Source organism: Sprattus sprattus (assembly GCF_963457725.1).
Source record: "Sprattus sprattus genome assembly, chromosome: 1".
Taxonomy (NCBI): domain Eukaryota; kingdom Metazoa; phylum Chordata; class Actinopteri; order Clupeiformes; family Clupeidae; genus Sprattus; species Sprattus sprattus.
In genome coordinates, this window is record NC_137920.1 from 40302790 (window position 1) to 40315132 (window position 12343).

General features: G+C 42.1%; 2 protein-coding genes across 3 annotated transcripts in view; both read left to right on the forward strand.

Annotated features, from left to right (window-relative positions):
* sun2 (Sad1 and UNC84 domain containing 2) overlaps nt 1-2036 on the forward strand; it is a 16422-nt gene extending 14386 nt beyond the window's left edge. Inside the window, exon 18 of the mRNA XM_080848494.1 lies at nt 1-2036. This exon is cut by the window's left edge and continues 763 nt beyond it. The gene's annotated coding sequence lies outside the window, so the exon portion shown is untranslated.
* A 2569-nt stretch (nt 2037-4605) lies between these two features.
* Nucleotides 4606-11008, forward strand: LOC308378189 (BUB3-interacting and GLEBS motif-containing protein ZNF207-like). Of its 2 annotated transcripts, XM_080855047.1 has the most exons (11): nt 4606-4730; nt 5813-5939; nt 6036-6174; nt 6537-6716; nt 6831-6906; nt 7003-7073; nt 7415-7563; nt 8330-8419; nt 9044-9271; nt 9520-9676; nt 9976-11008. In XM_080855047.1, the coding sequence occupies exons 1-11, from the start codon at nt 4690-4692 to the stop codon at nt 10131-10133; spliced, it is 1416 nt and encodes a 471-aa protein (XP_080711173.1). In that variant the 5' UTR covers nt 4606-4689; the 3' UTR covers nt 10134-11008. The 2 variants fall into 2 exon arrangements, with proteins under 2 accessions (XP_080711173.1, XP_080711174.1); XM_080855048.1 differs by lacking the exon at nt 8330-8419.
* The last annotated feature ends 1335 nt before the right edge of the window (nt 11009-12343 follow it).

Below are 12343 nucleotides of genomic sequence, written 5' to 3' on the forward strand. Positions count from 1 at the left end.
CCTTGCGGTGTTTAATCTTCCCAACACTGTGTGTGTGTGTGTGTTCACAACCACAATCACAGACAACACATACATGCATAAAATAATATTTCATTTCAGTTACCAATTACAAATATGTACATTTGTTGGATACTTTGCACTATTTAAGCAACTTTCATTGCTTTTGACAAATGCATAGGAATGTCCCCCTTTGCTATTTATTTGTTTCTATTTGATTGAGAGGGGGGCTGTGGTATTATGCCACAGGATCCGTTGCTTTATTTGACCTTTGTGTGATGCTCTATGGTCATGTGATGCACTGCCAGCTCTCAGCAGGCAACACATGCCTAAGGGTTGTGTTGGAGACCATGTGCTTCTACTGATGTTAAACACATCTCTTGCTTTTAATCATACCTATATAGCAATTAGCAAGTTCTCCTTGGACACACATTTCTCCAGAGCACCGATGCATGCAGCAGAGTATATGAACGTGCATCTTAACGATAATGCGTTTCCAGCTTGATATTTGATCAAGATTGAATGTATCACATCTGTCTGACCAAGTATTGAAGTCCTTTCATTTTGGTCTGGCGAATACCGGAGTGTTATTTTAGCTACTTTTCTGAGTAAACATTTGTTAAGAGCTGATTAGTAAACTTATTTTACTTAATGAACAAGAGTTTGAACATATACCATACTGACGTTTAGATATGGTACTTTAAGCCATTTGCTAATGCCTATTGTTGGATAACCATAAATCCATTTTCATTGTTTTGCTTCCAAACTAATACTTGAAACGGCACCGGGTGGAGACTTGTTGTTAAGATATTTGACTATATTTTTGTAGGGCCACAGCTAATGGAACAGACTTGAATCCATCAGGGCTACAAAATTGTTTTGTAATATATATTAAAAAAATACAGTTTGTAATAACTTTATTTTGCAATGCTAGAAAATCAGTCACATGAAGATTTTGTATTGAGGTTTTTCTAAGTGTAAATACTTTTTGATAGTATTGGTTTCAGTGCATGATGTCGTCATCATAGCTCTGAGCATGTTCTAAGCATTACTCATTTAGTATTTAATGACGTAGATCCAAACGCAGAATTACACAATCTGAAAGATTTGTACGGCTGGTCATGTTTAGACCAGGAGCTTCAAGCCACATCTTTCTTTACAAAACATTGTGCATGACAACACTGAACTGGCATCAATACAAACATACGACATATAAATGACATGCAATAGCTTAATGCTAAACAGGTCGTCAGACATTTTACCTCTGCATTTATGCAAATAGAGCAAAAAACATGTGGTACTGAATGTGGTTGTACGACTAAAGATAAACTACCATGGGTCAGATTCATCAAGGTACACTATTTGAAAATTGGCAGAGAACTTATTAAATCAGGGTAAAGCCAGCTGGAAGATACAAAAAATAAAAGGAGTTTAAAACACATATGTTAACTGGATTGGAATATTGATATAAGATTTGAACTAAAATAATCAAACATTTTGAATGTTTTTCTTTAGTGGTGGATAAATCTGGCCTTATCTTTAAACTTTTGTTTATTTGTGTTTATTTTTTGCCTTTTTCTGCAAAAGTAAGACTGTTTGATCCCTGTATTTTGCTTATTTTATTGTCTTAGATCATTGGAGAAAAAAGTGTCTGATTTAACAAACCTAATATTCATTACATAAACCTCCACATCATGCACCCAGGTTTTGACTGTTTCAGGGGTGTTAAAATCAGAGCTTATGGTCAAAAAATAAATGTTACCTCATTGTGAAAGTAAGCACAATATGTTAATCAAAGGTTACTTACCATATTAAGGTACATTTCAGATATTTTTTACAATCAGAAGTGTTTTATTTCATTTTTATTTTGCTTCATCTGTTTGTTTCATGTTTCAGTCCTGTAACAGAAATGGACGTTGGATCTGTTGGATATTCTTCCCTCGCTGGTCTGGGGTTGATAACAGATATTTTATGACAGGGTATCATGACCAAAGTGCTTTTTTGCTTCTTTGACATGACACACAAATAGCTATGTAACATGTTCACTGTAGTGTCTTTATCGTCAGAGAAATAATGTTATTTTTTTTCATATGCATATAGGCTAACCGTAGCTGAATATCTGTAATCAAGCTTTTAAAAAAGTGTATTCTTAAATAAAGTAATTGCTTTGAATAATGAGACTTATTGGTGATTCCTGTTACATCCTATACAAATATTTATATAATATATAAATACAGTAAAAAAAAAAATATATTGTTTAAACCTTCAATGTCACAATTAATTAATATTGGTAATACACACCATTAATAAGGTTGGTGGTGGGAAAGCTCCCATACCAATCCTGAACACTTGTTTCTACCGGGGCACCATTGAAAGCATCCTGTCCAGCTGCATCACTGTGTGGGGCAGTGGCTGCACTGAACGCAGCAGAAAAGCACTGCAACGCATAGTGAACACAGCTGGTAAGATCATTGGTGCCCCACTCCCTTCCTTGCAAGACATATACACCACCCGGCTCACCCGAAAAGCTACCTCGATTGCGAGTGACACCAGCCACCCCGCACACAGCCTGTTCAGCCTCCTACCCTCTGGAAGAATGTAATACCAAATTGCCTTTTTTGCACTGCCATAACCTAATTTTTTGAGAAAACGTATGCTGCTGTACGTTTATCTATATGTTCCACTTAGTATCATGTAATGTCTTGTCTGTATGTTCCACTTAGTCTTAGGAGATGTCCTGTCTTATCTGTTGTGTCTTGTCTGTATGTTCCACTTAGTATTAGGAGATGTCCTGTCTTATCACTTTATATGTTTCACTGTGGGAGACTGGGAAACGTCCTTTCGATTACTATGTCTTGACATGTGAAGTAATTGACAATAAAGCTACTTTGACTTTGATGACGATCAGGACGACACTGTAATGGTCTATTACCCGCCATGTTATAAATCCCAACAGGACGATCAGGACGACACTGAGAGAGGCATCTCTAATGGTCTATTCCATGCCATGTATGTGTCTGCCTCTGGACATGGGAACCCCCAGAGAGATAATGAGAGGATGCAGAAGTGGTGGTCTCTTGCGGTGACAGACTTGGGTACTCAGTGTGTATGCTGAAGTCAGATTATAAACTACATGATGGTCAGAGTGCCACTTGGTCGTTATCTCTGGGTGGGCATTTGGATTGTTTTGGGTGAGCAACAACAAACCTGTGGCTCTGTCTAAATAGCGTAAACAAGGGAGGAGTTTCATTTTGAGAAGGGGGGGGGGGCACACAAGGGATACATACAGCAGCAGGGGCTCCAGGGCCATTTCCTTGTGAAAAAAATCTAAATCTTCTGAAATCAACTGCACTGTTGGCATATGATAAAGACACAAAACTGATTTTTCTGCCTGTGCGCTAGGAATTATGACAATTGTGAGACTGTATTTTTTTAAGAGCAGCCAGATTCGGTAAGGTCATTGGCTATCAGAAAGGCTACCTGTCCAGTGTAAAACACATCAATTTCCAGACTTCTGTACATTTTACGACAGGAGAACATGCCGGAACATTTAATTGTTGGCTTACAGGGTGGATTTTCACCCTCTGCAGGCATCCATAGGTGTGTGTGTGTGTGTGTGTGTGTGTGTGTGTGTGTGTGTGTGTGTGTGTGTGTGTGTGTGTTAGAGGGGACTATTGGTTAAAATCTTTCATTAAAAAACACCAGAAACTGTGGTTAAGACGTTTGTTGAACACATCTTTCAAACTGATTATACTAGCTTAACACTGCTGACTGCTTAACACGGCTGCTCTGTCATAGCCAACCTGAAGCAGTTCCACTGTTAAACAGGTGAGACTGAGGCAACAGATGAACAAGCAGAAACCGTGTGCGGCTGCTGGAGTAGAGAATGTTCATTTTACTCACATGGGATATATATACATGACCAGTTGCATTTGATTATAACAGAAACTAAAATGTTGCTGAACCAGATGTTGCAATATAGGCTACCTGTGATGCTGAAAGTAGACCAGTGGTAACAGCTGGTTAAGAGGGAGAGATGCTCATTGAAACAAAATAAACGTATAAACCAGTAGCCTACACTGAATTGAGTAATAATTCTGCAAGAAACAGGTAAGACAGCTGATATGTTATTGCCAAATTTGTGACCGAAGAGATGAAAATGCAACTAAACATTGGGCAAACAACTGATTGACAGATTCTGATTGTGTAATCATAAAGGTCCTTCATGGGAGGAGGACAAATCTATGTGTAAAAAGGCAAAAGTTGACGAAATAGTTTACAAAGCTAGCAAGATAAATCAGCTGACTAGCAAACTAAACTAAAGGGATTAACAACCACACACACATCGATTACGTAAGGATTTGATAGCCACAGTGATGAAATAAATTGACATTGTGCTGTTGTTTCGCTCACACCTTATTTTCGACGATATTGCTAAACCCCATTCATTCTGTAGGGATTTTGTCTTTGAAACCAGAAAGCGTTAAAATGCTAACGCTAAAAACTACAAACTTCCGATCGACTCCCAAACTCAAACAAAGATGCAGGGAAGGAACAGCACGTGGTCCCGCAACGGCTTATGGGTAAAGACGGCCACTGTTTCAGCACGGCGCCATTTTCGGCTGTAGGCACTGTTTTGGGAAGTTACTGCTTAAGTCTTAAAATAGTTTGATTTGTAGGAAATAATAAGAAATGGGACGAAAAAAGAAGAAGCAGATGAAACCTTGGTGCTGGTATCCTTTACAACACATTTCACTCAAGGCCGCTCTAAACCAAATGTTTTGTGTGGGAGAACATCCCAATAGTCCGGCACGTTTTGTGTAGTAAGCAAGCTATCAAGGAAACTAGCTTGCTAACTGCAGTTACCAGTTCCTGCTAGTGCATTATGTCGTCTTGACGTTAAATAATTTGAGTTTGAATCAACTAGTTAGTTATTTTCACGAGCGAATGTCTTTATGTTTTGTTTTAAACGCGATACTCCGTCTGAGTAATTATGTATCGTTTGTTTTAAGTGCATCAGGGAGCGCTAGCATATAAGGTTAGCTTTACTGTGGAGCAAATGCTCATTTTCTTGCTAGCTTCCTGAGTCAGCGTCATGCTAAAGTAATACATCACCTGGTTGAAGAGCTGCACGGCTGTACTGAGGCATTGTTACTTTCATTATTTATTATAGTTAATAGAGAAGTATAATATGATTCATTTTGTGGTACTCCTGCTTTCATTTATTATATTCTGAACATAGACCCTCGACGAATCAAGCTGAACTCTGATATGAAATATGTCCAAATCAAAGAATCGAGCGTAACATATTTTATGCAGAAGTTTATCATGATTGCACACAACTATTACGTTAGAATGTTATTCTGATGTCATGGGCATAGAGTAATGGTCTTCACGTTTGTGTCTGGAAGAGAAATCCCTGGTCATTTTTTATAGCTGGATCACCACTTCTGGAAAGTCACCATGATCAACAATTGCACTGTTTGCATTACAACAGTCATTTCCAGCTCAGTTTAATGCAGAATACAACAAGAGTAATACTGTTGAGTAACACTATTGGCGATCTCTACGATTAGTATGTTCCAACAATTCAAATTTTATTCATGATTAATATAAGATGAATTGTACAACCCTTACTTGTCGTATGGGTTAGCCAGCTACTGGTGAGTTTTACAGAGCCTATCACAGCAGCTTTGTATTGCATAGCCTTAGGACGGTTGGGTTTTATGACATTATGCAACTTTATACAGCTTTTTAACTAGTCTAGCCCCCTTTCACATTAGCAAGCTGTTTTCACTTAACTGATATTTCAAAGGTACTGCAACAGAGACTTCGATGATGAGAAAATTCTCATTCAACATCAGAAGGCGAAACACTTTAAGTGCCACATTTGTCATAAAAAGCTGTACACTGGACCTGGTTTGGCTATACATTGTATGCAGGTATGGCAGATATGCATCTCTCTTTTTAAATCAATTGTCTGTCATTAAAATGCTGATTTGTCTTCTGAAATAAAAAAAATAATGTCTGCTGTTAAGGTGCACAAAGAAACAATTGATGGGGTACCCAACGCCATTCCGGGGAGAGTGGATATAGAGCTGGAAATCTACGGCATGGAAGGCATTCCAGAAAAAGATATGCAAGACAGACGGCGTGTTCTTGAGCAGAAAACACAAGGTAAAGCCACTTAGCCTGCCACACACATCATGTTTGGCTCGTCACTGTGCAGTTCAGTGCTGCGGGTTGGAAACTAGGCAAATGTAGGAGCAGTTTTTATAGCTAGCCGTCATCAAAAATATTGCTGGATGACATCACTGCCAACTGTGCAATTTTGAAGGCCAAGTCTGATGGCTGTGAGCAAATTAGTTCTCTAGTTTTAGGCATAAACTGTAAAGTTGCTTTAAGATTTGAAATGCACCCTGAATTATTTGGCCATTATATTAAGCTGAGTCTCTGCCCAAGCTGGGTCCTCTAAAACATTCAAACTAATTGTTTATTTAGGACATTGTTGAATGTTTGTGTGGCCTCTGTGTTGCTAGAAAACCAGAAGAAGAAAAACCAGGATGAGTCGGATGAGGAGGACGATGATGAGGCTGGACCTTCCTTTCAGCAACCAGTCGCTCAGCCTCAGCCTCAGCCTGCCTATGTTCCCCCAATGACTCAGCCTGGCATGATGCCGGGCGCCAGACCGCAGGGCATGCCCCCCGCCAACTACTCAGGTACACTGAGGGGAGCAAGAGGAGATATGGCAGACAGATACGGAAAGATTAAACACTCAAATGCAGGAAAACTAGTCTACTAAGATCGCATTTCTTGTTTTTGTGTCCCAACAGGAATGCCCCCCATGATGCCTGGCATGCCACCTATGATGCCCGGAATGCCCCCAAACATGCCAGGCATGCCACCAGGGTGGGTGTTTGCTTTGGGTTCTCTCTATCAACTTTTGGTGTTGTCCTTCTCTCTTCACTGAACAACTAACCTCCGTGTGTGTGTGTGTGTGAGCAGGATGATGGCCATGGGAGGGATGATGCCGCCTGGTCCTGGTATGCACCATATGATGGCAGGAATGCCACCGGGTGAGTGAGCTTCCCTGTGATAATGAACATGATCCCTCGTCTCTCTCTTTCTTTTCGGTCGCTCTCATTGAAGTAGACTTTGTTGGCATGCTTTTGTGGTAGTGTATTAAAATGGCCAACATGTTTACTCAGTCTTGTCTTGCCCAGTTAATCTCTAAAGTTAGACAATTCAGTAGTTTTAATGTGTTGAAGGTTTACCAAATTTGTATTTATTTATTCTTTGTTGTTGTTGTTGTTGTTATTATTATTATTATTCTTGTTGCTGGGCCAGATTCTTTGTCTGTCTGTATGTATGAGTGGAGTAGGCTCATCTGAAAGCATTGTTGATCTTTCTCTTCCAGGTATGCACCAACATATGGTCCGTCCCGGAATGCCCCCCATGGGCCAAGCCGCCCCAGGCGCAGTGCCTGGAATGCCCACCAGGCCTGCGGTGCCTCCCAACCCCACTCCACCTGCTGTCTCTAAACCCCTGTTCCCCAGCGCTGCTCAGGTACACCTCTGCGGGCTGGGCTGGAGTAGTTCAGTGCCTCAGCTGGGCTGGAACAGCTTTATTAGAAGTACATAGTCAGGCTGCCAAGGGAAGCTTAGATAGGAACTGCTTGCCAGTGACTTTGAGATGCACCCATGATAACAAATAGGCAGTATTATGTTGCCTTTGGCACAATGGTCTGTAACTGGTGCCACTTTCCAACCTATTGTAACCTAAAAGGGACAGTCCAGGTTGGTGCAAAATAGTCTCCATCTACCAGATCCATAGGCAACATGCATCGATTTTGATGCCTTTCCCTGGTCGGTGAACCAAACGGGAAACTGAATGAGCTAATAGTTTCAGGATCCAAAAACTTGAAATGAAACAAAAACTGAATCTTGTAATATGTTCCTCATACTTATACTCTTCAGAAAGACATATATAGGTAGATTTGTCTGTAGGATTTTTTTTTTTTTTAAGACTCCAACAAGAACACATGGTTGCACTATCCTTTTTTTTTACCTTCTGAAACTGTAAACAAACCTCATGACAATGACGTGTTTGACTTCAGTCTTAATTCACTGGAGACTTCTGTTTTCTTCCAAATCCATGGAGATATCCTAGTTATTGTGAGTGATGGCGGTTTGCCACCGATTACAGATGATGATTGTGCAAACCCAGAATGCCCCTTTAACCAGTCGGAACGGTCCGGTCGGGTCCCTCTGGGGTGTAGGTCCTCTCTGTGCCGGGTCTGTGACTCTGCTCTCTCTCCCTCCCTGTGCTCCAGATGGGGTCTGGTGTTGGGAGCACGAGCCCAGCCTCCACGGGCTCAGACCCAGTGTCCACCTCTAAGCCCCTGTTCCCTAGCTCAGCACAAGTACGCACGCCCCAGTTTGTGTGCTCTTCTTCACTGCACAGTACAAGCATGCGAACAGTGTGGGTAGGGCTGTGTGTGTGTAGAGAACTTGTTTTGGTTCCGTTTTTTTCTTGTTTTTATGATGTCTTAGTGATGAGATTTGCTCATCAAAGGAGGATGTGAGATATTTCTGGTTTAGGTACTGTTGCATGCTTGTGTGTTTTGTGTCTCTCTGTGTGAGTACATGCTCCAGTTCTGACCAAAAAATATGATCATTTCTGGGAGTACTTGTACTGGCGGTTCGTGCCTTTAGAAGGGCTGGTCAGTGTGCTCAGATTCTGTTTTGGAGGATTTCAAATGGAGCATTTAAGCTTTGATATTGAGTGTTAAACTTCGACATAGGCTGTCCTCGTGCTCAATGCTCAAATTGTCAGACGTGCCTAACTAAAAGGACAAGAACACCTGAATGTAGTTTCAGATGTGGTTTTGGCTTGTAGAGGGCACATTTTGCCCACACTCCATTAGATGGACTCTTCCATAACTAGACTTGTGTCCTGTAGAGCAGCTGATGGGCGCATGCTTCTGGACATGTCTTGTGTCTGTCTGCCTGAGCTGGGAGACTAACGGTGCGTTTGTCCGGTACAGGCACAGCAGACGTCATCGGGGCCGCCCTCTTCGGCCCCCTCCACAGAGGCCCCCAAACCTACATTCCCTGCCTACAACCAGGCCTCCTCCTCCTCCACTTCCTCGCCTGCCATCCCCCCTAGCAGCACCGTGGCCAAGCCCCCCGCCACGGCCCCAAGTAAGCCTGCCACCCTCACCACCACGAGTGCAACCAGTAAGTTGATGCATCCAGATGAGGATATCTCACTGGTAAGTTCTTGAGTTTTGTGGTATGCCCTTTTTGACAGTAAGTAAATAAATTGGAGTAGAAATGTGTTTAAATAAATAAACGAAGCTTATAGTAATAATAAATAAAAATACAGCCAATGTGTTAGCAATGGATATTAATCTTTGGATGAGATGTGGTGTTTTGCCGTTCCCCACTGTGAATGCTTGGATCCTGATTGTGTTTGGGCGCTGTAGTCCTGAGCCTGCCTCTTTCTCTTGGGTCTCTACAGGAGGAGCGCCGGGCGCAGCTGCCTAGGTACGTCCGGCTCATGCCGCGTCCCGGCCAGGCTGGCATGGCTGCTGCTCCCGCCGGAGCTGTGCCTGGCATGATGCACCCTCAGCAGGGCATGCCCCCACAGCAGCCTGGCATGAGGCACCCCATGCACGGTAAGGGCTCGTCCACCACCAGCCTCTTTGATTTGGAAATGGCCTAAAAGCTAATGGACACGCATCAGTGTAAAATGTGTGCCTGTAAAGGGGCTTTGGATAAGATAAGTGTCTTATTGTTTGATGCCATCCTCATGCCCCCTCTGGTATTGTTTGATGCCATCCTCATGCCCCCTCTGGTATTGTTTGATGCCATCCTCATGCCCCCTCTGGTATTGTTTGATGCCATCCTCATGCCCCCTCTGGTGTTGTTGTGATGCCATCCTCATGCCCCCTCTGGTGTTGTGTTTTCCCTTCAGGTCAGTATGGCACACCGCCTCAGGGGATGCCCGGCTACATGCCTGGCGGAATGCCCCCGTATGGACAGGGTGCGCCCATGGTGCCGTACCAGGGTGGGCCGCCGGGGTCCTCGATGGTCATGAGACCTCCGGTCATGTCCCCCGGCGGGCGATACTGATGATGTCACTGTCTACGGCGCTAGGTTTGGAGGTTTCAAGTCTTTCCCCATCTAGTGTTTTTAAATTAGACAAACCAATGAACTGTGTTTGAAAAACCAATGCAAATGAAGAGGAAAGACTGGGACTCGCTCTCATCAGCCATGGCATCAGTGGAAGAGGAGAGAAGAACTCTTCAGGTTGATGCATGTGTGGCTTCTCTTCTCTCCTTCAGGTGGTTCAAAGACAGTGTAGAGCAAATGATAGTCTATTGCCCCCCCTCCCCCCCTGGAGTAGCGCGACAGTACCACCATTCTCAAGGCAAGTTCAACCAGTGGAATGTGTATTTTATTCTTAGGTGAAGCCTTCACAGCACAGTTTTAGTGCTGTTGGACTTAGGGTCCCCAACGTTCTGCTTGGTGAGGGCTTCTGGCTGATAGTTCATTTTGTTTGTCTCCTGTATGCATTCATTCAGGGTTAAAATACAAGGTTAAATGTTTATACCTCTGTACTGTTTTCTTTTTGGATAATGGATTGTAATAAACTTTGCTTAATTTGGTTTCCGTTTTCTTTTTTTTCTTAAAAAAAAAAAAGAGAGAACAAACTCTGTTTCCCAATGAATGGCTGCTTTCCACGTAGATATGTGTTAGATGGGAGAGGTCAGAGAGATGAGGTACCATCTAGTGGGAGAGAGCACCACTTGGCGGGGTTATCAGCGCACACAGCTATTTTTGTTTTTCAGACTCCATATGCTAGATTTACCTGCCACCGTATTTATACAGTTGTTTGCAAAAGCAGTGTCGTGTTTAAGGACTGTCTGCTTAAAAAGAAAGTCTGATGAAGATGTATCTGTGAATTACTATGTTTTGCCTACTTGGGATTAAAACTGATTCATTTGCCACATTGTCTTAATGATAAGTGTTCAAAGTCGGTCATACTTAGTCAGCTAGAAACATGACTAGGATGTAGTATCTGAATGTCAGTCTAACAGGCCAGAGTTTGCTCCCTTTATGAAAACATAAACTGGTTTTGGAACAAAATACAAACCTGGGAATTCACAGGTAAGTATAGTTGTGCATACTGCAAAACACCCATTGTTACAAGGCTTGCACACAAGGCTACAAGCTATTTTCACTATGCCTGCTACAGAAACTTGAAATAGATGGGATTTGGTTGCCAAAACATTTTCCTTCAGGAAAGAAAAGTTTAAATTGATAATTATTCAGATGATTACACCAGTCAAGGCACCGTGAAGTAGTTTTGTTAGCAAGCAATTGATCTTGCTGTAATGTCAGATCATCCCTTTCTAGTAGGCACACTTAATTACCAATATTGTGCATGTTCAAAAGAAAGCGTTAATTTCTATAAGAACGATGAACTGAACGCAACTTAATGACAAATAATGAATTTGAACGGTGAACACGTTCTTATTATCTGAGGTCTAGATAAAACGTGACGGAATGTTTTCCTTCTGAGGAGAGACGCTGTCTAAATCGGAATGATTGCACCCAGTGGCGTCTAGGGGGGGATAAAGGTGACTGAGTTACCAGGGCCCCATGTGGGGGAGGGCCCTTGAGTGTGGAATTTTATTTTTCCTTTAAATATTAATATCATTTAAAGGTCCAAATTTTCTTGCTAACTAATATAATTTTAATCTTTTGGGTAAATAAATTGGTTGAATGATGGATTGAATTGTGTGTCCTAGTCTACATATAATGTCTGGAGACCCTCACCCCCCCGGCTCACGCACAAAATGGTTTAGTCCGCCTTCAGTGGGCTTTTTACCTATAGGCGCATTTGACGAATGTTAACGTTCATTCGGCTGAGGCAACGGTGCGCATTGAAGATGTCCAAGAACGTTAAATCCGGGTTTCAGAGAAGAAAAGAAAGGCAGGCAAGAGAGAGAAAAAGAGACGAGGGAAAGCGACTACTAACAGACTTCTTTCCTAAGAAAGGTGAGCCCGAATGTGAAAGCACCCTATTAAAGGAACTCATGATGTGGTAATAAAACGAATCAATACCACCGCGATTGTCATTGCTAAAAACGGCATAACACAAAATTAGAAATAACATGCCCTATCTGTAATCTGAGGTAAACTCTAAATACATGTTTGTTTGCATAGCCTACCACAGTTGCAGAGTGTGTTGCACGCACATCCAATCCAGGTGCAGGGTAAAAAGAGATCCGTAAAAATGAAAGAATACCCACACTGTTGCTGCTGACACCTGACGA